This window comes from Macroventuria anomochaeta (assembly GCF_010093625.1).
Source record: "Macroventuria anomochaeta strain CBS 525.71 unplaced genomic scaffold BU25scaffold_25, whole genome shotgun sequence".
Classification (NCBI taxonomy): Eukaryota; Fungi; Ascomycota; class Dothideomycetes; order Pleosporales; family Didymellaceae; genus Macroventuria; species Macroventuria anomochaeta.
In genome coordinates this window covers 42,106-67,616 of record NW_022985386.1, presented here as the reverse complement: position 1 = coordinate 67,616, position 25,511 = coordinate 42,106, and the positions used below count along the sequence as shown (strand labels likewise).

The 25,511-nt window shown below is 53.1% G+C and overlaps 10 protein-coding genes across 10 annotated transcripts; 5 read left to right on the top strand and 5 right to left on the bottom strand.

Moving 5' to 3' along the window:
• Positions 1-1,679: 1,679 nt before the first annotated feature.
• Positions 1,680-4,254, bottom strand: BU25DRAFT_412501 (DNA glycosylase). The gene is made up of 7 exons (XM_033706807.1): positions 4,192-4,254; positions 3,961-4,131; positions 3,043-3,891; positions 2,544-2,881; positions 2,225-2,290; positions 1,950-2,003; positions 1,680-1,873 (listed from the first exon to the last, which is right to left on the bottom strand). The coding sequence occupies exons 2-7, from the start codon at positions 4,087-4,089 to the stop codon at positions 1,813-1,815; spliced, it is 1,497 nt and encodes a 498-aa protein (XP_033559643.1). The 5' UTR covers positions 4,090-4,131; positions 4,192-4,254; the 3' UTR covers positions 1,680-1,812.
• A 154-nt stretch (positions 4,255-4,408) lies between these two features.
• BU25DRAFT_492740 (uncharacterized protein) lies at positions 4,409-6,793 on the bottom strand (the record flags this gene model as incomplete). The annotated part of the gene is made up of 2 exons (XM_033711664.1): positions 4,409-5,294; positions 5,360-6,793. 2 exons carry the CDS (start codon positions 6,791-6,793, stop codon positions 4,563-4,565), a joined length of 2,166 nt encoding a protein of 721 aa, XP_033559642.1. The 3' UTR covers positions 4,409-4,562.
• A 518-nt stretch (positions 6,794-7,311) lies between these two features.
• BU25DRAFT_441276 (mitochondrial folate transporter-like protein/carrier) lies at positions 7,312-9,036 on the bottom strand. Its single transcript, XM_033709226.1, has 3 exons — positions 8,905-9,036; positions 8,369-8,841; positions 7,312-8,314 (listed from the first exon to the last, which is right to left on the bottom strand). Exons 2-3 carry the CDS (start codon positions 8,832-8,834, stop codon positions 7,548-7,550), a joined length of 1,233 nt encoding a protein of 410 aa, XP_033559641.1. The 5' UTR covers positions 8,835-8,841; positions 8,905-9,036; the 3' UTR covers positions 7,312-7,547.
• A 287-nt stretch (positions 9,037-9,323) lies between these two features.
• BU25DRAFT_412498 (uncharacterized protein) lies at positions 9,324-10,103 on the top strand. Its single transcript, XM_033706806.1, has 4 exons — positions 9,324-9,458; positions 9,662-9,770; positions 9,823-9,876; positions 9,932-10,103. The coding sequence occupies exons 1-4, from the start codon at positions 9,343-9,345 to the stop codon at positions 10,046-10,048; spliced, it is 396 nt and encodes a 131-aa protein (XP_033559640.1). The 5' UTR covers positions 9,324-9,342; the 3' UTR covers positions 10,049-10,103.
• A 521-nt stretch (positions 10,104-10,624) lies between these two features.
• Positions 10,625-11,110, top strand: BU25DRAFT_423167 (uncharacterized protein; the record flags this gene model as incomplete). The annotated part of the gene is made up of 1 exon (XM_033708196.1): positions 10,625-11,110. The coding sequence occupies one exon, from the start codon at positions 10,625-10,627 to the stop codon at positions 11,108-11,110; it is 486 nt and encodes a 161-aa protein (XP_033559639.1).
• A 2,257-nt stretch (positions 11,111-13,367) lies between these two features.
• Positions 13,368-14,720, bottom strand: BU25DRAFT_112448 (uncharacterized protein). Its single transcript, XM_033700362.1, has 2 exons — positions 14,165-14,720; positions 13,368-13,939 (listed from the first exon to the last, which is right to left on the bottom strand). Exons 1-2 carry the CDS (start codon positions 14,507-14,509, stop codon positions 13,517-13,519), a joined length of 768 nt encoding a protein of 255 aa, XP_033559638.1. The 5' UTR covers positions 14,510-14,720; the 3' UTR covers positions 13,368-13,516.
• Positions 14,721-15,368: 648 nt separating this feature from the next.
• BU25DRAFT_412495 (uncharacterized protein) lies at positions 15,369-16,123 on the bottom strand. Its single transcript, XM_033706805.1, has 2 exons — positions 16,001-16,123; positions 15,369-15,945 (listed from the first exon to the last, which is right to left on the bottom strand). Exons 1-2 carry the CDS (start codon positions 16,086-16,088, stop codon positions 15,794-15,796), a joined length of 240 nt encoding a protein of 79 aa, XP_033559637.1. The 5' UTR covers positions 16,089-16,123; the 3' UTR covers positions 15,369-15,793.
• Positions 16,124-16,869: 746 nt separating this feature from the next.
• BU25DRAFT_112668 (BRO1-domain-containing protein) lies at positions 16,870-19,250 on the top strand. The gene is made up of 2 exons (XM_033700363.1): positions 16,870-18,694; positions 18,740-19,250. Exons 1-2 carry the CDS (start codon positions 16,924-16,926, stop codon positions 19,144-19,146), a joined length of 2,178 nt encoding a protein of 725 aa, XP_033559636.1. The 5' UTR covers positions 16,870-16,923; the 3' UTR covers positions 19,147-19,250.
• A 1,535-nt stretch (positions 19,251-20,785) lies between these two features.
• On the top strand, positions 20,786-23,039 carry BU25DRAFT_432745 (uncharacterized protein; the record flags this gene model as incomplete). The annotated part of the gene is made up of 2 exons (XM_033708736.1): positions 20,786-22,028; positions 22,078-23,039. The coding sequence occupies 2 exons, from the start codon at positions 20,786-20,788 to the stop codon at positions 23,037-23,039; spliced, it is 2,205 nt and encodes a 734-aa protein (XP_033559635.1).
• A 1,904-nt stretch (positions 23,040-24,943) lies between these two features.
• On the top strand, positions 24,944-25,437 carry BU25DRAFT_492733 (uncharacterized protein; the record flags this gene model as incomplete). The annotated part of the gene is made up of 2 exons (XM_033711663.1): positions 24,944-24,950; positions 25,009-25,437. 2 exons carry the CDS (start codon positions 24,944-24,946, stop codon positions 25,287-25,289), a joined length of 288 nt encoding a protein of 95 aa, XP_033559634.1. The 3' UTR covers positions 25,290-25,437.
• Between the last annotated feature and the right edge of the window lie 74 nt (positions 25,438-25,511).

Genomic DNA, 25,511 nt, shown 5'->3' with positions numbered 1-25,511 from the left:
GTCGCTGGTCGTTGGCTGCCATTCCCAGCCCGCAGATTGTTGAACAGTGAATTGCGCGTCCCCTGACCAGAGTACATCCCTGTCGGCCTCACCGAATTAGGTTCGACGGCCTCTGTTTGGGCAAGTGCGCCCAGCGCAATCTCGAGGAACCCACCCTCTTCTGCGTAAACATCATCATCGTGATATATGAATATCCACTTGGGACTCGGCCGTTACTTCTACCCGTTCCCCCTGATCATCCAAGTCTCCGCTTTTAGGTCATCTCATTTCCAAGCTTTTGCAAACTTCGCTTGCTGCGCGCTCCAGTGTTTGCTGCCAGCTGGGCAGCTGTTGATGTCACAACGACAGACAGCTACTGCCCGCGTTGTCAGGCATCTGTGAGATCGTCAGCGTTATCGCTAGTTACTGAAGCTTGACCTTGATCAGATGAGGCGGCTCCTGCCGCCATCTCGTGCAAATTGCTCATAACAGTCCACCTCCACAATGATCGTCAGGAACAGCAAGACATTTGCCAGCTCCGCCAAGACCTTTACTTCAAACTCACGCGACAAAGCTCAGCACAAGGGGGATACGGCAGCAGGTGCGCTTTTGACCGAGCATATTTCCCTGATCATGGTGATCAGGTCCAACAATCTTCTTGACTCAACGGTGCACCACTTTCAGCAGCGTCCGCGGCGATCGTCAGCCAAAGGCAGTCTGCTCTGCACTTCGAGCAAAGGCCACTCGAGCCATTGCGAAGACGAAGTGTCGTATGCACACACGTCCTCCTGTGTTTGATGCTTTGTACAACCCGATTCTTCTTGGCTGACTCCGCTCAGTTCAACAGCAACACAAAGACGCCTAAAAACCACAACTCCAAAGTGGCTAGACGTCGCTGCTACCGAGGAGGACGTTCGTGAACGACATGTGGACTATTCAAAGGGAGTTATGCAAGGTCCGCCACCACCGGTCAATCGTCCTTGCTACGCAAACCCTGAACAGCAATCGGTGACTCCAACACGATTTCATACAGTGCTTCTGTTCTTGTCACAATCGCTTAGTACATTCGTTGATCGGTTCGATCTCTGGTACCGCCCGCTGTACCTATCTCAGCTCCACCCTCACTTCCTCGCAGCACAAAACCTTCACCCCAACCGATGTGACGACCCAGGCCCCCGTTGACAACTAGCATCTGCGTATTGCAGACCGCCTTTTCTCCGTATGTCAATGCCCAATGGATATCTGCGCAATCAAGATCGATTGACAGTTCCTTGCGGCAGGAACCGTGGATCATGCTATACAACGTATCTGTCGTAACTGGAGGCACTGCCTTTACAAGCCACTGATCATGGCTTCACGGTATACCTCATCTAGCAACGGACCACTTCACTTCAGTGGGGAGAATGACAGGTCTCTCGTCAGGATGACCCTTAAATACGTTCTCCGCTCCAAGGAGACTGTGCTCGCTTGTTGCTACTATCTTTGCGGTTGCAAGTAGCACCGAACAGTTGAGGAGGCCTAGCATCGCCCTTGGCACAACAAGTACGCCTGGGAAGCGGAAGCGAGGGATGCTTCGCAGCGGAAAGCTATCGGCCCTTTTCCGCTCGTTCACGACTTGCAGACGACATATGGCAGATGTCAGATGTATTGCAACCCCCCCCCCCCCCCCCCCCTACATCTACATGCATGAGCCGTTGACGATCAGCAGAGACGTCCTCATGCTCATAACCAACAGCAGACGTCACACAATGATATCCAGCACCTTCTATCAAGATCGAGAAGACTGCGTACCATCAGACCACTCCAGACAATGGAAAATTCCAGCTACTCCAGCTACTCCAGCACTTCGGTCTCCACATCTGCGATTCGCCACATATACCACATGAAAAGAGACCTGCGAGACTTAGCTGTGACACAAGGCAGAGCACATGCTGCACTGCAAGCGCTATGCACAACGGAGATCCACGCACCTGTATGGCGAGAACTTGCTCGCTATAGACAGCATCTCTTGCTCGGACATGTATCTGCGGCCCAATGTCAGCGTCAACTGTCAGGCAGCATGATCCGCCAGGGGTACTGCATGCCTAGAAGAAGCAACTCTTTAGGCACTGGCAATCCCCATGAAGCAATTGTCGGCTCATGTACCCTTATGCTTTCATGCATGACAGCTCAAGCGTACGAGCTGTCATAGACAAGGCACTGACGACAACAGAAAGTGAATACAGCGCAGGAAGGCGGTACGTACTTCCATTTCCCACCCTTATTCTTCAGCTTGGAGACGTCGCGCCCCATGTATGCGGCCATGCCTCGTCTATGCCATGTTAGCAGAGTCTTCCATGTCGCTGATGTTGCTCCTGCTACTACTACTGTTGTGTATCGACCTCGTACCGGGATGTTCCCTCACATCGCGCGCGCTCAACGCTCGCTGTGTACCACTCTCACTACTGTGGTGTAGTAACCGCATTCATTACTTGCAGTACAACAGCAACAGCAACGGCAACAACAGTGCCCAACAACAAGACGGCCAAACAAGGAAGGTAGGAAGATAGGAGGGAGAGACTCACTGCACACCCAAATCCCCCGTACTAAAAACATCCATCCTCTTCAACCCAAAACACGCAAACATCTCCACACTCCACCTCCCCAGGCCCCTCACGGCAACTAATTTCTCAATCAACTCCTCATCGCTTGCGCTCACAAGCCCCTCGGCTGTGAATTCTCCCGAAGCGAATTTTTCAGCGAGACCGCTGATGTACTCGGCTTTGCGCTGCGAGAGGCCTGCTGTGCGCAGTTTGGGGATGTCGAGCGTAAGGACTTGCGCTGGGGAGGGGAAGGAGGGATGGGTTTCCGAGAAGAGGGCGGTGAATTTCTTGCGGATGGAAGCGGCGGCTGCGCCGGATACCTGGGTGGTCTTAGTGCGGTGTTGAGGTGGTAGTGGGAGTTGTGGTTGCAGAGAGTGCCAATGCTAATCGATATGGCTTTCCATCTGACATCTCTGTCGTTTGATGCTCAATGCTCAACGTCGATGATAGGAAGAGTGATGTTGGAACCGTGCAAACATACCTGTTGCCCAATAATCCCGCTCGCCAGCGCCGTGAAAGGATCAACCACCTCCCTCAACCCCTCGGGATCAAATATCTTACACTTCTGCGTCTGAATCAACTTCTCCAACTTCCCATTCCCTGTCACCTCCTTATCCACCTTGATCAAATACGCTTCTGCGTCCTTCAACAGCATATCGATCGTCGAACCTCCACTCCCTAGTTTCGAAGGGCTCCCAACGTCCGGTGGTAAATCGTTTGCTTTCCGCTTCTTAGCTGGCGAGTCGTTGACTACGACTTGTGACCCGTTGGGCGTGAGCACTGGTGCATTCGTCATACCCGGGTCAGCTGGCCTGTTGAAACTGGCGAGGTCGTCGAGCATATGATCCGCATCCTTCGGCCTCCGGTCTACGTTGTTCGCTCCCGTAATCAAACCCACACCAGACGGCGTGGGTGTAAAGGGTGGAGGCTTCGCTGGCGAAACTGTGTCCGCTTTTGTTTTCCTTCGTCTCTTGGTCTGTTTGGGTAGTGGTGTCGACGGCGCATCGGCACCAGCCGGCAGATCTGGCGTTGGGAGCCGGGCGGTTCCAGGTTCTCTGAAAGGACCGTCTGGTGCTGTGAAGGGGCCGGATGGAATAGTGAATATCTCAACGGGTTTCGTGACGTCGATGCTTTGGAGTACTTCAGGGGGTATCTGCTGGAGCAACTCAGGGGATGCGCCTGTCGAGGTGAGGATTTCGGAGTGGTTGGCAACGTTGTTGAGGAGTGCTGTTGTTTGTTCTGGTAAGGGTGCTTTACGTTTTCGTGGCGCGGCTTTCTTTGGTGCGGAGGTTTTCTTTGAGGCGTTGGCGTCTACAATAGCGGTGGCTTTCTTTCTTGCATTTAGCCTTGCTTGCATTGCTGGGGAAGGTGCAGAATAAGGACCTGCATTAGCACGAACCAGATCATCATCTGTAGTGACTTTCTTATTTGCGCCACTTGTGTTGGTTTTCTCGTACAACGCTTCTGGCGCTTCAGGCGCAACGGCCTTAGAATTCACTGCATTGCGAGCTGAGCGTCGTAGTGACATGCTGATGGTTCTGTCTGGTGTTTGGTTGCGGAACGAGATAGTCTGACGTCATGTGTGAGTTGGAGACGCGAAGAGCTGCAGGGATATTGGTGAGAATCTCACTATAGACTTCGATAATTCCAACGGCAGTAGCTTGCGTATAAGCATGAAATTTGAGGGTTTTGATGTGTGATGTTGGAGCTTGACGCGGTGCGCGGGGAAGTTACATTCACGGACACGAAGCTTACGCAAAAGCACGTGATAACGCCATATTGCTGACATACGCAAGCGTTTTCATCTCGAAATTGCCTGCGAGCATCAATGAAGACACATTATTGGCCTGATGATTCGCTCTTTGTAGTGCTCTGTTGACTCCCCATGTTGAAATGTTCGAGTTTCTCCCGGTGCTGTCCAAACGCACGAAGTACGCCCCAACCAGATCGACTTGAACCAAAGCTTCAACCTCACAAGTCGGCCATGCTCGACGGCCTCCCTCAACAATCCGCCTCAGGCCACGCAGTAACTTTACTCTCCTGATCTCTCGCCTTATACCTCTTCCCTGGCATACCAGCACCATACCCAGCCATCGTCTTCTCAGTCGCCGAACTAACAACCGAAGGATTAAGCACCGTCACAAAAGCATCCTGTTCATATCCACGACTCCTCGGAGCTCGGACATGCCGACCGTTGAGAGGCGACGCGAGCGTGACGCCTGTGGACAGGGTATTTTTGTTGACTCTGGTGGTGTCGTTTGAGATCTTGGGAGGTCGTTCAACTTGTGTACTCGGTCCGGGTTGGTTGCGGGCGGGTGCGAAGTTCTGGCGGAGAGAGGTTGGTATCGGCTCAGATGTGGTGAATCTGTCTATGTGCTGCGGTCGTAAGGGTATGTTCGGGCCCAGAACGCCGACCTGGGATTGGTAGGTTACGACGTCAGTAAGAGGTGGATGTCTGCTTGAGTACGTCTTTAGGGTTGGATCGTCGGGTACAGCGAGCATGAAGCGGAGCGCTCGTCCTGCTTTGCGGACGAGCCACATCAACGAGTTCTCTCGCACTACAACATGCTGCTGTAGTGCATTCGCGACAGATGAGGGTTGTGGGTTTACTAACGCTGGTTCGAAGATGCGCTCCCACGTCTCCGGGTCGCGGATTTTGAGCAGTGAGCTGTATATGGCGTAACCAGTGGGCTGTTCGATGGCCCTTTTGATGTCGTTCTCATCTGTGAATATCTGTTCCACCGTCAGAACGCTCAAATCTCGGAACCTCAGCAATGTCCCGCGCAAATTGTGCTTACTATATAGCCGCTCATGTCTGCTGCAGCATTTGCATTCTTGTCTAGAGCAGTTCTGTGCCTCCACATCTCGCGTCTCCATTGCCCCTCGCTCATCTCGCCTGCCTCAAACGCTCTACGAACGATTTTTTGCTGCTCGTGGTAGTCCTTCACAAGGTCGATCAGCTCCGCGTAGAAGACGCTTTCAGGATTCGCAGCGTCTTCTTCTGGCAGACCATTGAGTGGCTCGTTGTTGTCGCGTAAGTCTTCCTGTCTTCTTTGTTGCTCTGGGACTCGACGCTCTTTGCCTCGTTTCGTGAGCTGCTCCTGCCGCTCAAGCCTATTGTCCAAACCAAGATCGTCCGTGGCGCAGGACTGGAGATCCCATTCACGAGTACGAACGCTGTAATTGTCTGTTGCTCCGGGGCTATAGTTTTCTGCTGGCCTTCTCGTATTGGAGATGATAACTTGGGGAGGACGTGAGGAGATGGCGACGGGTTCATGATCAACGTCCGCAAAGCCGTGGACTGGACGCCCTGACGTGCCGATATGGTACAGACTGAGCCGTTCTGGTCGAAGAGAGCTGAGCACCTCCTCGGTATCAAAGGGCTCATCGTCCGATCCTTCCACCTCCTCTTCTCCTTCGTCTTTCGGCGGTGGTTCTGGCGCTCCTTCCCCAGACGGCAGAGCAGGAAGTGCATCCCATCTCCTGTCCGCTCGCACCTTCTGCGTGGTCGATTTTACGCCAGAATCATGAGGGTCGTTGGCATCTTTGACTGCTGCAGTAGAGTCGCGCAACGGGCTCCTTCTGGGCAGTTCTGATGCTTGACCGTACCCCGTTTGCGAACCGTCAAGTGCACTCGGCCTATGGACGAGACTTCCTGCTGCGGCATATTCAATTGGTGATGAAGCTGGTCCTGCTCTGATGATGTTTGGGTTTCCGTATATGCCTGCGAATGGATTCGTCGTAGCTGGACGAGACTGCGTGGCGAGCAGAGCTGGTGGCGGAGGCAATGGTGGTGACTGAGGACGTGTAAAAACACGATGATTCTGTCGAAATGAGATTGGAAGATGGTTGCCGTTGACATCGTAATCGTTCTTGAGCGATGACTTCGGTGTAGCGTTGAGAGAAGGGCAATCGTCGGGCTGCTTCACAAACCTCGATGCTGGTGGCAGTACGTTCAAAGCTGATACAGGCTGCGGTGATCCAATCTCTCTGCCTTTATATATGACCACAGTGGAAGTTGTTTCATCTTTGCCCTTGTCAAGCTTCTGGTGTACTCCCTGATCTCTCTTGAGCCATCCAAACAAGCCGGCCTGACGCTGACCAGCGCCGCCTCTGAGCTGCGCTCTCGACACCGATACAATCTCCTCGATGTTCTTCACCTTCCCAGCTTGCGTAGGCCGCCTATCCAAATCCAGTGACACGGTTGCTCGCTCGCAGTCTACTTCGTGCATATCACTGAACCTTGAGACAAGGCTTGGAATCTTATGATTTTGAGACCTGCTCCTGGTTGGTAGGTGAAACTTTGTTATCGCGTCTGGCACTCTGCTGTCTGTGGCTCCGCCAGGTTCTTGTGAAGGGTCTACCACAGATTGGCTATGTCCATGTTGAAGAGGCTTACAAAGAAGGCTTTGATGACGTGTCGATACCGTGCAATCAGGAAGAGGCCAAGAAAGGGATTGCAAAGTCGCTTCATCCTCATTTGGAGACATATTGGCGGTTGGGGATTGGCGGGAGCTGGAGCAGGCGAGCTCGCAGAACCGGGGTACTGGCACGTCTACGCACCTCCAAGTAGTGGGCACGCCGAACTTTGCACCGTGTTCGCTTTGTTTTTGTCGCAGTGAATGAGTGCGGGATCGGTGCGAGTGTCGAGGCCCTCATCTGAGGTTCTGGTATGCAATTGGTTCGAGGCGTTGTCTGCGTTTGCTCGATCTGCGGCATGTGAAGCATGGTCCGGAGCGGTCAGAAGTTTGGGAAGATTGTATTGACGATACAGAGGTGATGTAAGATAGTTCCAACCCATATACCCTTGGTACCCTGCCAACGCCGAAAGCTCCGATGCTGCCGCATGTCGCGCGTGAGAAATGCTGAGATGTATGTACACATATGTGAGAACGGAAACCGGAATGCTCACTGGGATATCGTGCCCACTGCTTTGCTAAACGCCCCGATGATACTTCGCTCTTGGAACCGCACTTCAAGTCATGATCATGTTGCACGGTACTCGCCGTCTTCTTCTCGTATCCTGTTGCCCTCCATCTTCAGTTTTTGGTGGACGAGTTTCAGTGACTCGAAGGTCATCATGGTCGTCACTGCAGCTGGGACTGCGCGCACCATGTTGGTGCCCATGCCGTTGTAGAAGGCTCTCCAGCCTTCTTCCTGAAGTATGACGGTACATGTTCTGATTACGCCACGGTATCTGGGCATGTTGATCATGCCGTCTGAGGACGACGTGCCTGGGGGACGGGTCTGGTGGCCTATCCCATGTCGCCCTCCCTGGAACGATACGTGGTCGTGTGACGAGGACGGAAGAGACCGTTGCTGCGTCTGCAATCGAGTACGCAAGACCTCGTGTGGGTATGTGGCTGTTGTTGCGCAGACTTTGCTGAGCACGGTTGCGGCCATGATACCGAACCAGTGTACTTCCTCGGTCTTTCCGCCTGCCTGGCCCATCTCCAAGCCAGTGAACTTCATCTTCAGATACTCGTACAGCGGAAACTGGATAGCAACGTGGGTGAGACCGAGCAGAGCGGGCGAGAGTCCGGAATAGAAGGATGCAATGCCTTCTGTGGCATACATCTTGCGGAAGGCATCGAAGGTGCTCGTGTAGTGCCACGGCGGGCGGTGTTCAGCTGAGGCACGAGAACTGACTTGCGACATGAGTCTTGTCTTGACGACCCAGATGGGGTTAGTGACAAAGGTCGAGGATGCACCTGCTGTTATCGAGGCGATTGTCCGTGCGAGCCATTTGTTCTCTGTAGGCACAGCATGTCAGTGATGCTAACAGAAATTGCCAGGGCACGACTAACCCATCCTTTCGTTGAGCAGGTCCTTGGTGGACTCATATGTGCTCATATAGACGGCCCACGTGGGAATGTAGCCCAGCAGCATCGGGCCGAGCCCTCTGTACAGTCCGCGGATGCCATCTTCTACCCAGATCGTCCGTGCCGTCCCTGTGAGACCTTTGTATACAACGCGCGCAGGGCCTGAGTACTGGCGTGGGCGGAAGGAGCCCTGTGCCTGCAGCCGGGTTTTGATAACATCGAGCGGGCAGGTCACGATACCGGAAGCGACACCGGCGGAGGCCCCACACAGCGCATTGACCGGCCCGTCTGGCAGCCTCGACACCTTGACGGCGAGGGAAGCGAAGGGCCTGCTCCAATGGCTGCGCTCGGCGGTGGGGGTCATGTCGCGGGGAGAAGGAGCTGTAGCTGTCGGCGCATACCGGTCGGAGACGATAGTCGGGGACGGCGGCTCGGGGTTGTGTTCAGACATGAGGGAGCTGCAGTCACCGGTTTGTTAGAGCCATGCTGTCGCTGTGCGTGCTATGGGGAATGGTCCGTACTGGCCGTCGTCCCCTATGGAGTGCCTCAGTGTGCGGAAGCCCCGCAGCACTCGAGTAACACGGTAGCTAGCGGAAGGGCAGCTCCATTGACGGGCGGCGCGGTAGAGGGTGCGAGCAGGTGCGCTGGAGCGCGGACGGATGGACGGCGGAGGGCTGGGCGCTGGCGGGCTGGCGCGCTGGCGGGCTGGGCGCAGTGAAGGGGCTCGCAGGGTGCTGGTGTGCGCTGGGACGTCACAGAGCGTGGGTGAGCACGCTCGCATCGAAGAAACCCGGGCAGTGGGGAGCTGTACTGCCAAGCACGTGGGTCCGAGCTCGCTGCGGCAGCCAATTCCATCTCACGAAAATGGATGACAACCTCAACCCTCAGGAAACTTCACGACTCCATTGCCGGCCCGCTGCACCTCGACCACCCGCACACGCCCGTCGAACACCGCAAACATGTCCGCGCCGTCTCTCGCCCCCGCCATTATGAAGCGCCCGTGGCTCCAGCGCTGGATGAAGCCCCTCGCCAACTGGTACACCAACGCCGCCGGCTACAGGCAGCTCGGCCTGAGGTACGCTGCACCCCGTGGCTCTGCTGGAGGAGGGCTGGAAATGACTGCTTGGAGGATGCATGGGATGCAGTGGATGCAGTGGATGCAGTGGATGCACTGGATGCGGTAGATGCATTGGATGCAGTGCATGCATTGGATGCATTGAATGGGAAAATGGAGAATGTTCGATGCACGGGGACCTGAGCTGACGGATCACCTCACAGGGCCGATGACCTGCTCCCCGAGGAGAACGACGTTGTCCACACCGCCCTCAAGCGCCTCCGACCCCAGGAGGCCTACGACCGTGTCTTCCGTCTGCGCCGCGCTTTCCAGGTACACACAGTCGAGAATTGAAGATGAGAAACCGGAGGCTAAGGTATTGCAGCTGTCCATGAGCCACCAGCTCTTGCCCAAGGAGGAGTGGACCAAGCCCGAGGATGTACGTTGAGCACGACAAACCAGCAAGCGGAACGAGACAGGCTAATGGCATGCAGGACACACCCTACCTCACCGAGTACATCAAGGAGATCGAGACCGAAATGGCCGAGCGCGAGGACCTCGAGGCCATGGTCATCAACAAGAGGCAGAGCAACGCCAACGCCGGCCACTAGATGTGTACATATGGTGCTGTGTGAACGAGCGGGTGATTGGAGCAGATGAACGAGTACCAGGGTTGTGCAATAGAGTGTATAACACAACATCTTTCGAATTTGATACCGCAGTTTGGTTGCTTCATTTACAGCATCTTTTCGCATTGCTGTTGTTTCTCCAACCCACTTCTCATACGACTGTATAGACTGATTGTACATGTGGCACGGCTAGCGCCAGTGTTTATCTTTCCCCAATCTCAGAACGATTGAATACGTCTTCGGCTAGTACGGCCTCTTTACTTCCGGCTTCTCCAGGAGACCAGCAATCACGATCAACTTCAATTCTCACTTTCACCTTCGTGCCCACATCTTGCGATAGTTTCCCAGCTTTGAGGTTGGCACTTGCCACTTTTGCGCCAAGCTTTCACGTTCACGTTCACCTTGCTTGACACTTCTCTATTAGCATCGATAGCCTGTATCCAAACTCAATTATAGCTCTGTCCGAATCAAACGCAGCAGAACCACCACCGCTGGGGTAGGCAAATACCTAAACACTGATTATGGAGCTACATTTGACCCAATGTTCCAAATCTATACATGCCAATGGTGTCGTTACCGTCCAAATCGGCCTTGACCTTCGCAAGTACTACGTCCACAAGACCGCTAGTGTACCACTCGGAGTACTTTCGCAAGGCAGTGCAAGGGTCGTGGAAAGAGGCACAAGAGGGCGTTATGCGAATCGACGACGTCCAGCCAAGTGAATGCACGTATCTTGGACGAACAGCATGCCCGAAATCGTACTCAAGAGAGCTGCTACTGACAAGCTTCGTAGTCAGTGTCTTCGCCCACTGGCTATACATTCAGAAAGTACCAGGAATTCAGGCACACGACACGTGGGATCGCATACTCGAGAACAAGGATCACAACCTCAGCGTCAACATGCACTTAAACATCAAGGCATATGCTCTGGGCGACAGACTCCTGGCGTCATACTTTCGCCGCGCCATCAATGACGCCACCACTGGCATCACACATGAGGGCAATTGCTTTCTTGGATCAATGAGTGCTGAAGCTTGTGGCTAAATTCCGATGGGCCTTTGAGCATGTTCCCAGCGACCATCCTCTCCTACAATTCTTCGTCGACAATTTTTGCCAAACTGGCTGGAGTGGCAGGACCACGACAATAATATGACTTGCGAAAGATACTGACCCCCCTATTTTTTTGATTACTACATACATTAGGCATACATTAGGCGAGACCGTCGGGAGTAAGAGATGATTGGGGGCACCAGAGAGGTATATATGTGGGTGCTAGACCCTGACCCATACCTTCACCACTCACAGCCTCTGATCTCGCCAAGCCTGTCATCATACATAGCATCGTTGCTACCACCTCTACCATCTTGCTGTCACCACTGCACATTGCCTGATCTTACCTATCACAACACTGGAATCCAAGCATTCCATGCCTCCAGCTATCAGATCCAGCAAGCTATTGCGATCACATGAACACTAACATCAGCCCTAAGGACAACAATGTTGTGTAGGGGCTGATTGTACTCAGAAAAACCGGAGGGTCGGTATCTTTTGCAAATCACCGATACTGCACTGCAGGCCTTTCCGCAAGCCTTCACTATGCGCGTTCTGAGGCGGTTCAGTCAGATTTTCAGCCCGTCTCAGGAAGAACGTGCGAAAGTGTTGTGCTGCCGCAAGCATGAAGATGATCCCCAGTGCTCAAGGGCTCCACATGAAGTATGATACGATGAGAGACTGCCGATTTCGATTACACGTCCTGACGCTCCTCCACGCCTACGTTTTCGGCAACCGCATCCTGGGCCCCACCTTCCGCCTCGCAATGGACAACGCTATCGCAGACTACTACCCCATCGCTATCGAGACTCCGGAACCCATCGTACCCATCGTGCATGCAGTACGCGTTCGCCAACATCCCGTCCAACTGTGTGGTGCTGATGCTGCTCGTGAGCGACTTCTGCAATCACCTGAAGGAAGGAAGGACTGGATAAGGATAATATGACGCTGAAGTTGTTTCCGCAGGCATTTGTGTTTATCGGTGCTTGTAAAAATGTGAAGACTCCCCTGACCTTGGTACAGTGATGCGTACAGTAGGCAAATACCGTGGTTCATGAGGGCGGACAGCCTTGTGAGTGGCCGTTCACCACGTTGTTGCCCTGCAGGACACGTACCAGACTGTCAATTCTGCCAACCAAGATAGACACAACCACTTAGAAGCCTTCATTCTTACATAACGTAAGTCTGTCGCAGTAGTGAACCAAGTTCAGGGGGCGTCTGTACATTTCAGCAACCATTATAGAGTGATGAGGAGGCTGAGCATGATGTACAACATGACACCGGTGGAGAAGGCGAGAGACTTTTGCGCGCATGAGCATAAGCGTGGGAGCAGCGTAAAAGGTGTCCGGACTTGCATATGGTGTTTGATGAGGAGAGGGATTATGGGCATTTCGTTTGAGTGCGGAAAGCGAGACAGGAAACATTCAAAGTGGAGAAAAAGAATGATGGCGGAAGGAGATTGAGTGACCGGGTTCCGATGATGCTATTGAGCAGCTGATTGGTGCCTCTTGCCTTTTCTGCGATGCTTTGCTTCTCTGGCTCCTGCAATCTAATCACTTTCATCGCTCTCATCCTCCTCGCTTTCTACCGCTGCAGCCCTTGCCGTCGCTGTCTTTTGCTCAAAGATCCTGTAACCCATGTGCTCGTCATAGGCCACATGTCGCTTCTTGCATTTCCCCCGCTCCTCGTCTGATTCATGCTCGAAGTAACAGTGTTTCTCATTCCATGCCATACCACCACTTAACCATATGCACTGTTCCCGACCATATCCGTGAACTCCTTTGTGGATACGCACAAGGAAATCGACAGGTATGGACAGCAGAGCGGAGACGCTGAAGGGCGGGTATTTTTTTTTGCTTCGGCGGTCCAACCTTTCGTCTTGCGCCTGTTCTCCCACTAGCACATATCATCACGATGATCGTCGGCTAATTGCTGCAGGACTGAATGATGTAGCCAATGGACCTTGGGGCAGCGCAGGTGATCTAGTCTGCCACGAAGAGCACACACCCGACGGAACGCAAATGTGCAGTTGCGTATGCAGCTTCCAACGAGACAAAGGAAATGTCGTCCATCATAAGAGCGAAGTGGAACACGAGGGCTAGGAGGTTATTGAGAACGGAGGGGTCCGTCTTGATTAAGGATGTATGTTACATTGGAGGAGCGGTCTGGTGACTCTCTCGACTCCAGGTACAAGTAAGGGTACAAATATAGCTTGTGCGACTCCAGGTACAAGTAAGGGTACAGGTATAGCTTGTGCGATCGTGTTGTCGCAACGAACAAGATGTGTAATAGTACAACAGGCGAAAACCTTAATGTGCCCTTCGTCTGCACTAGAGAGGGGTAGAGAACCAATAGAGTTGAGGCTGCCCGTAACGCCAGGGAATGCATATTGTGAAGTCGTCAATAATCGAAATCGTCCAGCGATCCGATTCCAGCAGCGGCCAAAGCACACTCGACGGCTTCGTGTCGGTCCCAGAAAAACTCGCGCACCCAGGAAGCTATCATGTCAAGGGCAGAGATAGCAGTCGAACTAGTCCAGATCTTGTCGTGTCGATTCCAGGCCTTCGTTTGCCAAAATGTCTCTGGGTAGCGTTGCTGAAGAGCCGGTATTAGGCAGCGTGGTGCGGAGGCCCGTCGCTTCCAGAGAAGACCGGTCTGAGTGAGATGCAAGATACCAGATGATATGCTGAAGATGGCACGGAGGTCAGGACTCGAGCATTGTGCAGCAAGGAAGGATGTTGCTGCCTCTGATAGTTCCTTTGTGGAAAATGATCCAGGGATGATCAGGACATCAAATTGCGGTGTGTTCGCGAAAGAGTTCTGCTTATGAGTCAGCTTTACACTCTCCAGAAGTGATAAGTGCGGATGGTGGTAAGAATGTAGGGTGTGTGTTAACCTTTATCTCCCTGCCAGACTCTCTCAGATGACCAAAGGTCAGGTACAGGCGAATCCAGCGAGACCAGGAAGTAGCTCTTCTTGACCAAAGGAGTTGGTTCATGGGTATGGCAATGATCGTGTTTGCTGTAGAGCAATCCGAAACTAGCTCACCGTCACTGGCATTCGAGCGCCAGAGGTGACTGGAAACGACCCCTCTCCGGTCACACTGACATATCGAACGTCCACTTCATCGACAGCTTCATCGAGCGTACTCGCTGGTGCACTCAACTTGCCGATCCTACTCCTGCTCAATGTCGACAGGAGGTCAACAGCGGCGAGGTCCGTGAGTTGGATCTGGTCTTGACTGAGGATGACGACGCCAACTCGTAGAGATGATTGTGATGGAGGTGCGTAGTTGATACCAAGGTCCTCAGCAGAAGTTGACGACGTGGTGCAGAAGTAGAAGAGGTCTGCGTCACTCGGAAACGTTGTATAACCTCGAGGTGGAGACGGCATGAGGGTATAGAGTGATATAGATATAGTGTGTGAGGAAGAGTGAAATCAGAAGGTTCTTGTAGAGGGGTATGATGAGAAAGCCCATACTTGCCGGCTTGGGGTCAAGCTTTATATGAAGTCGTAGGTGAGGGAGCATTCATTCGATAGGACGAATGCAACCCGCCCAATTGACAGAAGTCCAGCATGGTTGACAGCGTCATTGCTAGTGTGGAGTACGCGCTTACCTGAAGCTCCCACGCTATACGAGGGTTCGCATAGACGAAGTGGCCACTGCTCAGCGTAGTGGAGGCTTGTCTTGATGTGCTCCCGTCTTTTCGCGAGGTTCAGCTTCCGAAGAGAATCCTCCGGCGAACCCTGAATGCGTCATCTGGGTGAAGATCTGCAGCGTTGGCATTGCCCGTTCAATAACCGAGCCGTTAGAATATGTCCGACTTTTTGATGTTGCGAAGTCGTGAAATTGACATCACGTTTCTCGACTGCCTGATGTGGCGCTCGTGGGATATGTGGTCAAAACGCCCCAGGCAGCACAATTCGCACCCGTCTGGTTGGAGCAACATCGCTCGGGGACGCGGCACAAGCGACGGGGACTCCGAGCGCAGGTAAGCACTTGGTGCTTGACTGACTCCAATCTGATTAGACGGTGGCTGTGATGTTGATTTGTGCGGTTCCTGAGGACAAGCCGGAAGTGTGGAGGTGAAGCTTGCAGCTAAGAGGGTCGGGACGGCCTCGACGCCTCAGGCAGGAGAAGTTTGACGGTCATCTGCCTCAGGACTTACATCAGCGGGAGATTATTGTGACGAAGATAGCAACGGGAGTTGTGCGAAGCGAGTCAAATGACAATGGTTTTCTCGATTGAGGGTCTTGAGCGAGAATGCGCCGGAAGCCAAAGAGGGCAGGCGCTCTCGAGGTTGAACACCGGCAAGCCGCGAGCGCGAAAGCAAAGCGCAGCACGTGGACGATTGTGGAAGCCGCATACAAACATGCTCAGCAAATTGCAAGATTCTGCAATGCAGCTGGAATCTTGCTCATGCCTGCTTCTTTGCTAGATTCTTACATCTGCTGCCAAAGACTTCACTATTCGTTCTGCAGCATGTTTGTAGATGTTGAGAAGGGGTATCCTTTGATTGATGGTGTCAAAACACCGTCTCTATGTGATCTGCACCAATCAGATGCGAGATATTGTAGCGGAGCAAGAGGCTCAGCTGCTACGAAAGGTGGTATCCATTGCTTACTGCCAAAATCATAATATGCCGTAAAGAGGTTGCTCAAACTCATTTGTGATCCTTAGACATCCCTGGGAGAGCCATCGGCCTCGCCAGACTTGACGGTTTTGCCGGTCTTCTTGATCTTCTCGAGGACGGTTTCGTAGGAGAGCGAGTCTTCGGCGACGATATCAGCGGTCTGAGTCTCGAGGGAGACGTTGTAAGACTTGACGCCTGCATTGGAGTTAGTTGTCACTCTGACCAGCCAAACATGGCGCAGAGCACTTACCATCGAGCTTCTTGAGCACGCGCTCAACGGCACCGGAGCAGCCACCGCAGCTCATGGCGATGTTGAACTTGTAGTTGTGTTCGGACATGGTGTTGGATGTGTGTGATGTGTGGATAGGTAGGTGTCGAGGTGTGAGTACAGGTGGGAGGACTATGTAGGCAGATAGAGGAGGTGATGGTGGGATGTTTGTGAAGTGGAGCTCTGAAGAGGGTGCGGCGACGTGGATTATATACGCGGACTAGCAGACAGCTTAGACAAAGACGGATTGCGCGAGTTTCGCGACTGTGTTGCAATCCGGTACTCAGCGTAGATTACTATAGATTGCGGCGACTGTGCTGACATTTCCATCCAAAGGATGCACAGCTCGGCCTCCGATGAGACCAGATGTGCTTCAGCGCCGTCCACTGTTTCAGCACTGACTGCACTGTGGCGCTAAACTTGCTCATTGCAACGCCTTGGGCCAGGGCAAACAGTATCGACGACGATCATATAATAATGAAGACACTGTGTTGTCCTTGATTAAGCTTCTATGTACGCGGACCGTGTGGAAGCATGAGCGCAACGTGTCTGATACACTGAACTGTTCATTCTTGCGCTTTCCTTCAATACTTCAAGACCTTGAAGAATATCATATGGCTGATCGACAGGTTGACATGCATATGCAAGAATGCGATAGCAGAATCACAGCCTTGCAGTGCTGCTGTCGCTGTCACGGGCGTGTGTGTTCCTGGATCGACTGCTGCGTGCCCCACGCTCAGACCCTGGTGCATCGCCGCGGGGCAAGCTTGAGGCTCGGCTGGATCCTGGCCGCCGGTGACGTCTTTTCTTCTGTGAGCTCCCAAACCAAACAATAAACCAGCATTTCATACCATGGCTTCGTGAGTATAGCAAACAAAGGTTATACCGTCGTTTTAGGCTTACACATGGACAGCAATATTCTCTTTCTTCCATTTCGGAAGTCACATAGTGTCAACCTCACAGAAGCCATCAAGCAGTACATATCCTCTAAATATGACCAGCATCCAGATATGTTCAAGGCCGACCTTGAGACCATTGAGAAGCTACGATCGACCGCCGTACACGCCCAAGAACCGCATCCAAGCAACATCCCCAAGCTACAGCAGTACGCAGCTCAGCTAGTATGGCTGAGTGGGAAGTTCCCTGTCGACATTGGCGTCGAGTTTCCTTGGTACCCAGCTTTGGGATATAACACAAGCCGCCTAGTGTCGCGCAACAACCTCCGCTATGAACTCGCAAACATCATGTTCAACCTCGCCGCCATGTACTCGCAGCTGGCTATGTCGTCGAATCGAAGCACACCAGACGGCCTCAAGGTCGCCGCCAACAACTTCTGCTTGGCTGCTGGTGTGATATCACATCTGCGAAACACGGTGCTGCCTGAGCTTCGAACCGAACCTCCAGAAGATATGGACCTCATGACGCTTGATTGTCTCGAGAAGCTCATGCTGGCCCAGGGTCAGGAGTGCTTCTGGCAGAAGGCTGTCAAAGATGGCCTGAAGGACGCAACCATCGCCAAGCTCGCTGCTCGAGTCTCGGACTTGTACAATGAAGCGTGCGAGGCAGGCATACAGTCTGACTCAGTCAGCAGCGAATGGATACACCACATGACAGCCAAGCACCACCACTTCGCCGCCGCTGCTCAGTACAGGGCAGCTTGCGATGTGTTGGAGAAGCGTAAATACGGCGAAGAAGTTGCAAGGTTGAGGGACAGTCTCACGTGTGTAAACGAGGCCCTCAAAGAGCAACGCTACATCAACAAGCTGGTGCTGGCAGATCTCAATGGTCTCAAAAATAGGGTCAACGAAGACCTGAAGCGAGCAGAGAAGGACAACGACATGATATACCTGCTACCCGTCCCACCGAAAGCCGAGTTGAAGATACTGGACAGAGCGAACATGGTCGTCTCAAGGGTACCGAAGGAGATTGCTGAGTCGAATGCGCTATTAGGAGAGAAGGGCGAGCTTGGTCCTGCTCTTTTCTCGAAGCTCGTCCCTTACTCCGTGCACCTGGCAGCTAGCATATACGTCGATCGCCGTGACCGATTAGTCAACACTGCCATTGTCGAGGAGCTCGAGAATCTTACTGCTCAGATTCACGAAGTGCTTCGCAGCCTCAATCTGCCAGGATCTCTTCAGGCTCTCGAGAAGCCGCTGGGTCTACCACCAGGGTTGATGGCTCATGCAGAAGAGATTCGGCAGCAAGATGGCATTCATCGACTTGAACGCTCCATGGAGGACACCAAAAAGCTCATGTACAGTGACCAGGCCGTGTATAACGAGGGTGTAGACATCCTCAAGTCAGAAGCGGTTGAAGATGAGAACGCGCGACGACGCTACGGAACCGCTCTCTGGACAAGAGCGCCCGCAGAACAAGCTGCGCCTAAGCTTTGGGCTCAGATCAAGGAAATTGATGGATACTTCAAAGCTGCTGCAAACAGCGATAACATCGTCAAGACGAAGTTGAGGGAGAACGAGCACTTCATCAAGCTACTCAGTGGACCTGATCATGACCTTGAAAACTACGTTCCTAGCGGTCGCCGCCCAGCCATCACAGGTGATGTTGAGCGAGAAGCTGGCAAACTGCGTGGGTGCTTCAACGAGGTGAGCCGCCTTGAAAGCAGAAGACGGCGGAAAATTGAGGCTTTGCGAACCAAAGCAAAGCAAGATGACATCAGTAAGTGACTAAACTGTTCCTATCGTAGCTTGCTGACAGTACTAGATCCTGAATTGCTGCGCGAAGCCGCTCGCTTAGAGCGGGAGTATCCCATGCAGACAATCGAGGCTGTACAGTTCGAGGGTCTCTTCGATAGACGGCTGCAGATGTATGATGTCGACCAGGACATGGTACAAGAAGAAGAGGGGGAGCAAACAGAGGCAATTAAGCGATTACAAGACGCCAACGCATCCTTCCTGATCGCTCGCCGGGGCGATCAATCTACGAAGCAGCGCGAACAGGCCCTCCAAAACTTGGAGAACGCGTACTTCAAGTACAAGGAGATCATCTCGAACTCTGACGTTGGCCGGAAGTTCTACAACGATCTTGCCAAGATTGTCAACCGTTTCCGCGATGATGCACGCAGCTTTGCTTATCAGCGGAAGTCTGAAGCATCGCAGATCGAGAGGTGAGTTTCTAGCTTATACACTACATCTATTCGCCAGGCACTAACAACACCACAGTGATCTAGCGACTCGAATGAGTTCCCTGAACCTTCAGCAAGCGACTTCAGAATCGTTGCAGCAGCAAAAGAAGGCCGATGCACAAAATCCGCAATACGGTGCCGATGCACATGCAGAAACACCTTTGACTGCACCAAAGCCCACGAGGGCCAGCATTCAACCAGCAGGCATGTGGACTCCAGATGTTGGCATCAACTTCGGTACCGTCGGTGCTGTACCTACATCGTCTGGCAATGCGCGACCTACGAACGGTCCTGCACAAGATGGGCGATGGGATCCTACCAAGGGCCTGAAGTTCGCGTGATCGTTATAGACCAAGATTTCCGGATAGTCGAGAACTTGCTCTGCCGAAGAACCATGTTCGACCATCAATGTCATCGACCAGGACCAGAACAGCCCAAAGCAGCAATATACAGCAAGCAGAAGCGGTCTGTGCCGCCATAACATGATGCAATGCGCTACACTCGCGACCGCTGTTTGCGCCTCAGATGGCAGTTGTGGACGCGGGAATAGTGGCAGCAGGAGGGGAATCTGCCTTAGTGGAGCATTCTGCCTCGCAGGGTTGTGGCTGTGCCAGCTGTAGACCTGCACTACCATCTCAGTGGACCATCTCAGTGACTTCATCTGCGAGTATACGTCGCTCGACGGTCTGCGCACCACAAGAACCACTGTTCAATGATATTGTACATCAGGTTCTTTGCATTGAAAGGGGTTGGGCGTGGATAGTGGAATGTCAATTGCGGCGAATGTTCAGTGACGACTCGGCAATACTCGGTGACATATGAGGCTCGCTCCAGCATCAACTAGCTGAAACACCTGGACTACACAATTCTTGATTTCCATTATCGCTCACCTACACATTTACCGAGAGTCTATCGGGCCATTTTCACAGTTTCCCAAGATCCATAGGGCTGAGGCTGAGCAGTGCGTCGTCACGGCTTCTCCTTCCAAGACAATCAAGACGCAACTGTCCAGACAAGCAATTCGCTACAACTGATCGACCTTTGTAGCGATTACGAATAATCACACGACACAGCTGGTCTGCTTTTGAAGCCCTCGCTTGTCTACACCAGCCTGTTCATTGTTTTCTTTGGCCTACATTCCTGCTGATAGCCGTGATCAACGTCACTACGAACACCCCACACCGGCATCGCGTGTCACGCCCCATGCCGCATCCTCGTACCTAGGACCGTTTCACGTTCTCGAGGTTCTGAAACCAGGAACACAGTCGAAGGTTCTGCTGCAGCGCGCACTTGTAGGCGCCGGGAAGCTCACTGCGGGGCTCAGAATAGCACTCCCCTAGCCTGTTCGGGGATCAACCTCTCTTGCTTGCACAGCCCACCTCACGGTGTTGTGCTCACCTCGAGCAGGACTCACACAGCCTCCTTCACTCTCCAGCCTCAGCCAGGACAAGCCAGGAACGCGTCGCTCGCGGCCTTCTGACCACTCAGTGAGCTCGATTCCGAGCTTAACGTTGCCCGCGCCCCCGCTCGTCGCTAGACAAGGCGATCTCACTGTAGGGGCCCAAGCGCACCTGTCTACCTCACTCTCCTGCACTCCAGAATAGCAACACGCGCAAACTACAACCATGGACGGCATGCAGCAGCGCGGGCGCTCGCCGTCTGCGGGACAGCGCGCCCATATAAGGCAAACACCCTCGCCGTCACCCCATGCGCCCTTCCACAATAACGTGTCTGGCCTCGGCTTCGATCAATCGCAGCAGCTACTGAACGACCCCTCCAGCTTCGCCGTCAGCAACGCACAGCTCAACCCTGCGCAGTACCTGTCCACCATACAGTCACAGCCCTTCCCGCAGCAGCAGGTCCTGTCCGACCAGACCTTCCTCCAGTCCAACCCAGCCCTGTCGCAACACAACACGCCTCACTTTGGGCCGCAAGGCAACAACCTCACACCCGACCACCTCGACATCACCAATCCTGGCCCGGCCGACTTCAACAACTTCTTCACGGGCAACGATCTGAACCAGCCTCAGGCGATCAACCCTTCTCCATTCGGCAACTCGCTGGACCCCCACCTGCTCGAGACTCAGCCGCAGCAGCAACAGAACCTCTCGATTAACCCCAACGACTTGATGGCCCAGATGTCTACCGCACAATCCCATGCGCCCACACCGCCACACTTGTTGCCAAACAACATGAACAACCAGCGCAGCCCTAGCCCACACGCATCACCGCACCAGAATCAGGGCGCATTCTCCCCACCAAACCACTCGCGGCATGCATCACTGGGGCAGTCGTCCCTCGATCCTAGCGCAGCATATGGACAAGGCACTGAGTGGGCGAACATGGCGAATTTCAGGGGACACAGGAGGACTCCCAGCGAGAGCGCATACTCAGACATCTCCTCGGCCCATGCATCGCCGTTCTTGGTTACTCAGGATAGCTTCGAGGAAACACAACCGTCCCCGAATCTGAGTGCACAGAACGATCCCCAGCTCTTCCAGAACCCTATCTCGCAGTTCGATCAATTCAACCTGAACGATGGCACACATATCAGCCCCAGACACAGTCCTGCCATTTCCCCGCGCCTGATCCCACAGCAGCAGTCACTTCCACAGTTCATGCCTGGAAGTTTTGGTATCGAGTCCAACATGAACAATCATTTCCAGCAACAGCAGGGGATGGGTACCTACCAGAACCAGGGCGCAGAGCCATTTCCACAGCTCAATGAATTTGGCCAGGCTGATACAATGTCTCCACCAGAGATCAACATTGACTTTGCACCGCCATCGCGGCAAGCAAGCTTCGAGCCACCAAAACCGGGAACTACAGCTGATGCTCTGACCGATACTCTGAGTCCACCAGATCGATGTAAGTACCTGAATCAAGGGTCGTGTGGTATTAGCTAACACATACGTAGCAAGGAGTCGTAACAGGACACGCGCCAAGTCTGACCCCTTCAGCAGTGTGAGCTCGCGTGCCTCCACTCCTGGCTTGGAGATAAATCGATCGTTGTCTCCCAGCGCTGCAAAGTCGCGCTCGCCTTCTCCTTCTGGCAAGTCTTCTCGTCGTTCATCGACTTCAAGTGTGCCCAACCGCGACTACATTCTAGATCTCGCCGACCCCTCGAGGCCCACCAACCCTGCCGATGGCTCAAATTCCAAGCGTACACAAAAGCATCCTGCAACCTTCCAGTGCACATTGTGCCCGAAGCGTTTCACGCGAGCTTACAATCTGCGCTCGCATTTGCGCACTCACACCGACGAGCGTCCATTCGTGTGCAACGTTTGCGGCAAGGCATTTGCTCGCCAGCACGACAGGAAACGACACGAGGGCCTTCACTCTGGCGAGAAGAAGTTTGTTTGCCGCGGTAACCTCAAGGACAACGGTCACTGGGGTTGCGGCAGGCGGTTCGCTCGTGCAGATGCTCTTGGTCGCCACTTCAGATCTGAGGCTGGCCGCGTCTGCATACGCCCCTTGCTCGAGGAAGAAGCGCAAGAGAAGGGTGGTTGGGACGGCCAGCAACAACAGATGACTAACGGCAACGGCATGTTCAACCCAATACCTCAGAACTTCGGTGGCATGATGCAGACTCAGCCTGGCTACGAGAACTTCCCTCAGATGACCCAGGCGCCGCAACAATCCTTCCTGCCCGCTGCACTTCTTGTACAGTACCCTGCACTTGCGGCCATGGATTGGAACTCAATGCCCCTCAACGGACCTGACGATGCTGATGAGATTAGCGGTCGCAGCAGCTTCGACGCCAGCAGTGGAGGAGAATACTACGAAGACGAGAGCGACAACTATCAGCAAGGTCAGCAACAAGTGTTTGCGGGTAACAACAGCGGCTGGGCGAGCGACAGCTATGACGGGCGGAGCTAAGTGTTTCTGCACTAAAACCGCGTCGTTCAGGCCTTCGGGCACTTCTTTCATATTCACGGCCTTGCGCGTTTGCTTTCATGATTGTGGACCATTGCCCTTCTGATACCTTCTTCTTTTTCTGGATACCATTGTCACTACAGACATGCATGTCACGCTTCGCGAGTTGTGTACCTAGGGTCCAATATACCCCGGCTTTGGAGAGTTCATGTTCGGATTGGTGTTTTGAAGAACCGCATTTGCGGTCACTTTTCCCTGGTGTTTCGATCTACATAGAAGATACCATAGCACGCAGAATCAAAATCAATGAACGAAGCACCTCCGGGCCCTACATCGTATTTGTTGACTAATGCATAGAAAAACTCGAGAAGAATAAAATCGATCACTAAACAAACTACAGTCGTGAATGTTGCCATCAATGACATCAAGTCGAGCTAAGCCCTTGACCACCTCTACATCCCCAGTTTTGCAGACCTCCGGTCCTTACTTTGCCTCATGCCTGTAACCGCAGCAACACCTCAACCATTCAGTACTGAGTTGCTCCACGTCTGATCGTCCAAGTTCACAATCACCAAATTCCAGTCCATCTGACAGGTCTTGATCAAGAGGCATTATTACTACAATAAGTGCATCTTTCTATAGCTAGGGATGATCGTCAATCTGGAGAAGAAGGGCATCAATCTCGAGAACACCAACTAGACAGTGTAATACTATAGAACTACTAAAATGACTGCGTGGCTGCGACATCAGCAAGACCTAAATATAGTGGCTGTCGAAATGTACGAACCCCCCTGAACTTGGAACAGTGATGCAATCAGTACATCTGCACCATGGTATAGTCGTGCGGACAAGCTTGTGAGTGGCTATTGCCAACGTTGATGCCCTGCATGACGTCTACCAAACCGTCACAACTGTCAACCAGACAATCAACAGCCACTCGGAAGCCTTCGCTTCTGTATGATGTAGAGGACTTCAGTAGCGAGCCAAATCTGGGGAGGTCCATACATTTTGGCAAGCACCGATAACATTATCAGCACGTTCGTACAAGAAGACGAAGGCTCGGCACGCGCGGACGCTGGACAGAGAGGTGCACATTTCTGATCGTGTTTGAAAAGTGCATATTGAAGATTACAAGGAAATTGGCACGCTTGTGACACTAACCTTGGAACCATCCGACGAGGGTAATTGCAGGTTTGTAGGCGGCAGCACGAGTTCTGCAGACAATACACATAGGATTCAGATGAGTTGTAGTCTCCAGCTGCCTACAAAGAATCAGCAACTCTCTGCGAGAGTTGACGGAGATGCCCACGTTCTTACATAGAGGCGTTGAATTGAGGCTCTAGGCGCTGCGAAGGTACTTGGTTTGCAGCGCTGCTTCCTCCACTGCGTCACCCTTGCGACGCAGCTGCTATTGCGATTCTTTGGCTAATCCTCAAGTCAGCTCCAGCCCATCCCGTGCTCCCCATGGGCCAGTCACGTACATTTCATGCTCAGAAGCAGATTCGGGAGAGCCTCAGCATAAACAACACTGAAGACACTCGTCACTCTATCATTCTAGGCGACATCATGTGGCTCTTCGATCAGATTTTCTGTGAGCTTTGCAATCCACGTGAGGGTCTTGTCTTCGGTGTCGGTGGCTCGTTGAAAACGGCAGGATCAGTCTGGTGACCAATGGCAGCACCATCCGTACTGGCGCACCCTTCTCGCATCCGCCCACTCTGCCGATACCGATGTATCTGAGAGCAGCTCTGTATCAAACATCATCTACCTTGCAAATAAGACATTAGACGACTGTATTGACAAAGAGATGAGCGTGAAGGTCGAGCGCAATGGTAAAAGTGTCTCAACACCACCCACTAAATACACGGTCAAGGACATCGACTGCTTCTATGATGATTAGGTCTCTGATGAGACGTACGAGCTGGAGTGTTCTGATGAGATGGAGGAGCTAGAGCTTACGTCCGATGACAAGAGGAACGGTTCTTCGATGCGCTGATGGACGATCCCCTTGATGAGGAGCATGAAGTTTCTGCCGTTGTTCATGCAGGCCCCTCAAGGCATGGTAAGAGCTACCCTGTGGAAGTTGATGATGATGATGAGAGTGCCTCCGAAGAACGCTCTGCTCCAGTCAAGGAAGGCGGCCAGCGAAAGAAGCTCAAGCATACAAAACCCATCGGAGGCCGGGACAGTGATGGGATGGGATTCTCGGGTGGCAAAGGCGGACTGAGCACAGCTGGAGCTGGCGGCAACTGATGTACCTATTACACCTTCCGGCGGCAAGAATTGGAAGTTATGGTCGCTATTGTTCGCATTGGCCGTACCAACACAACAAAGATCTTGTGAGACTTTCAAGCAGCTCAACTGAACCCGTAGTTGGTGACTGCACTGAGCGATGTACCCGGTTACTGGCGATGATTCTGATACTTCAGTCAGTGCGTATGTTCCAAAACCTGTACTGCCGGTGGACCTACGCAA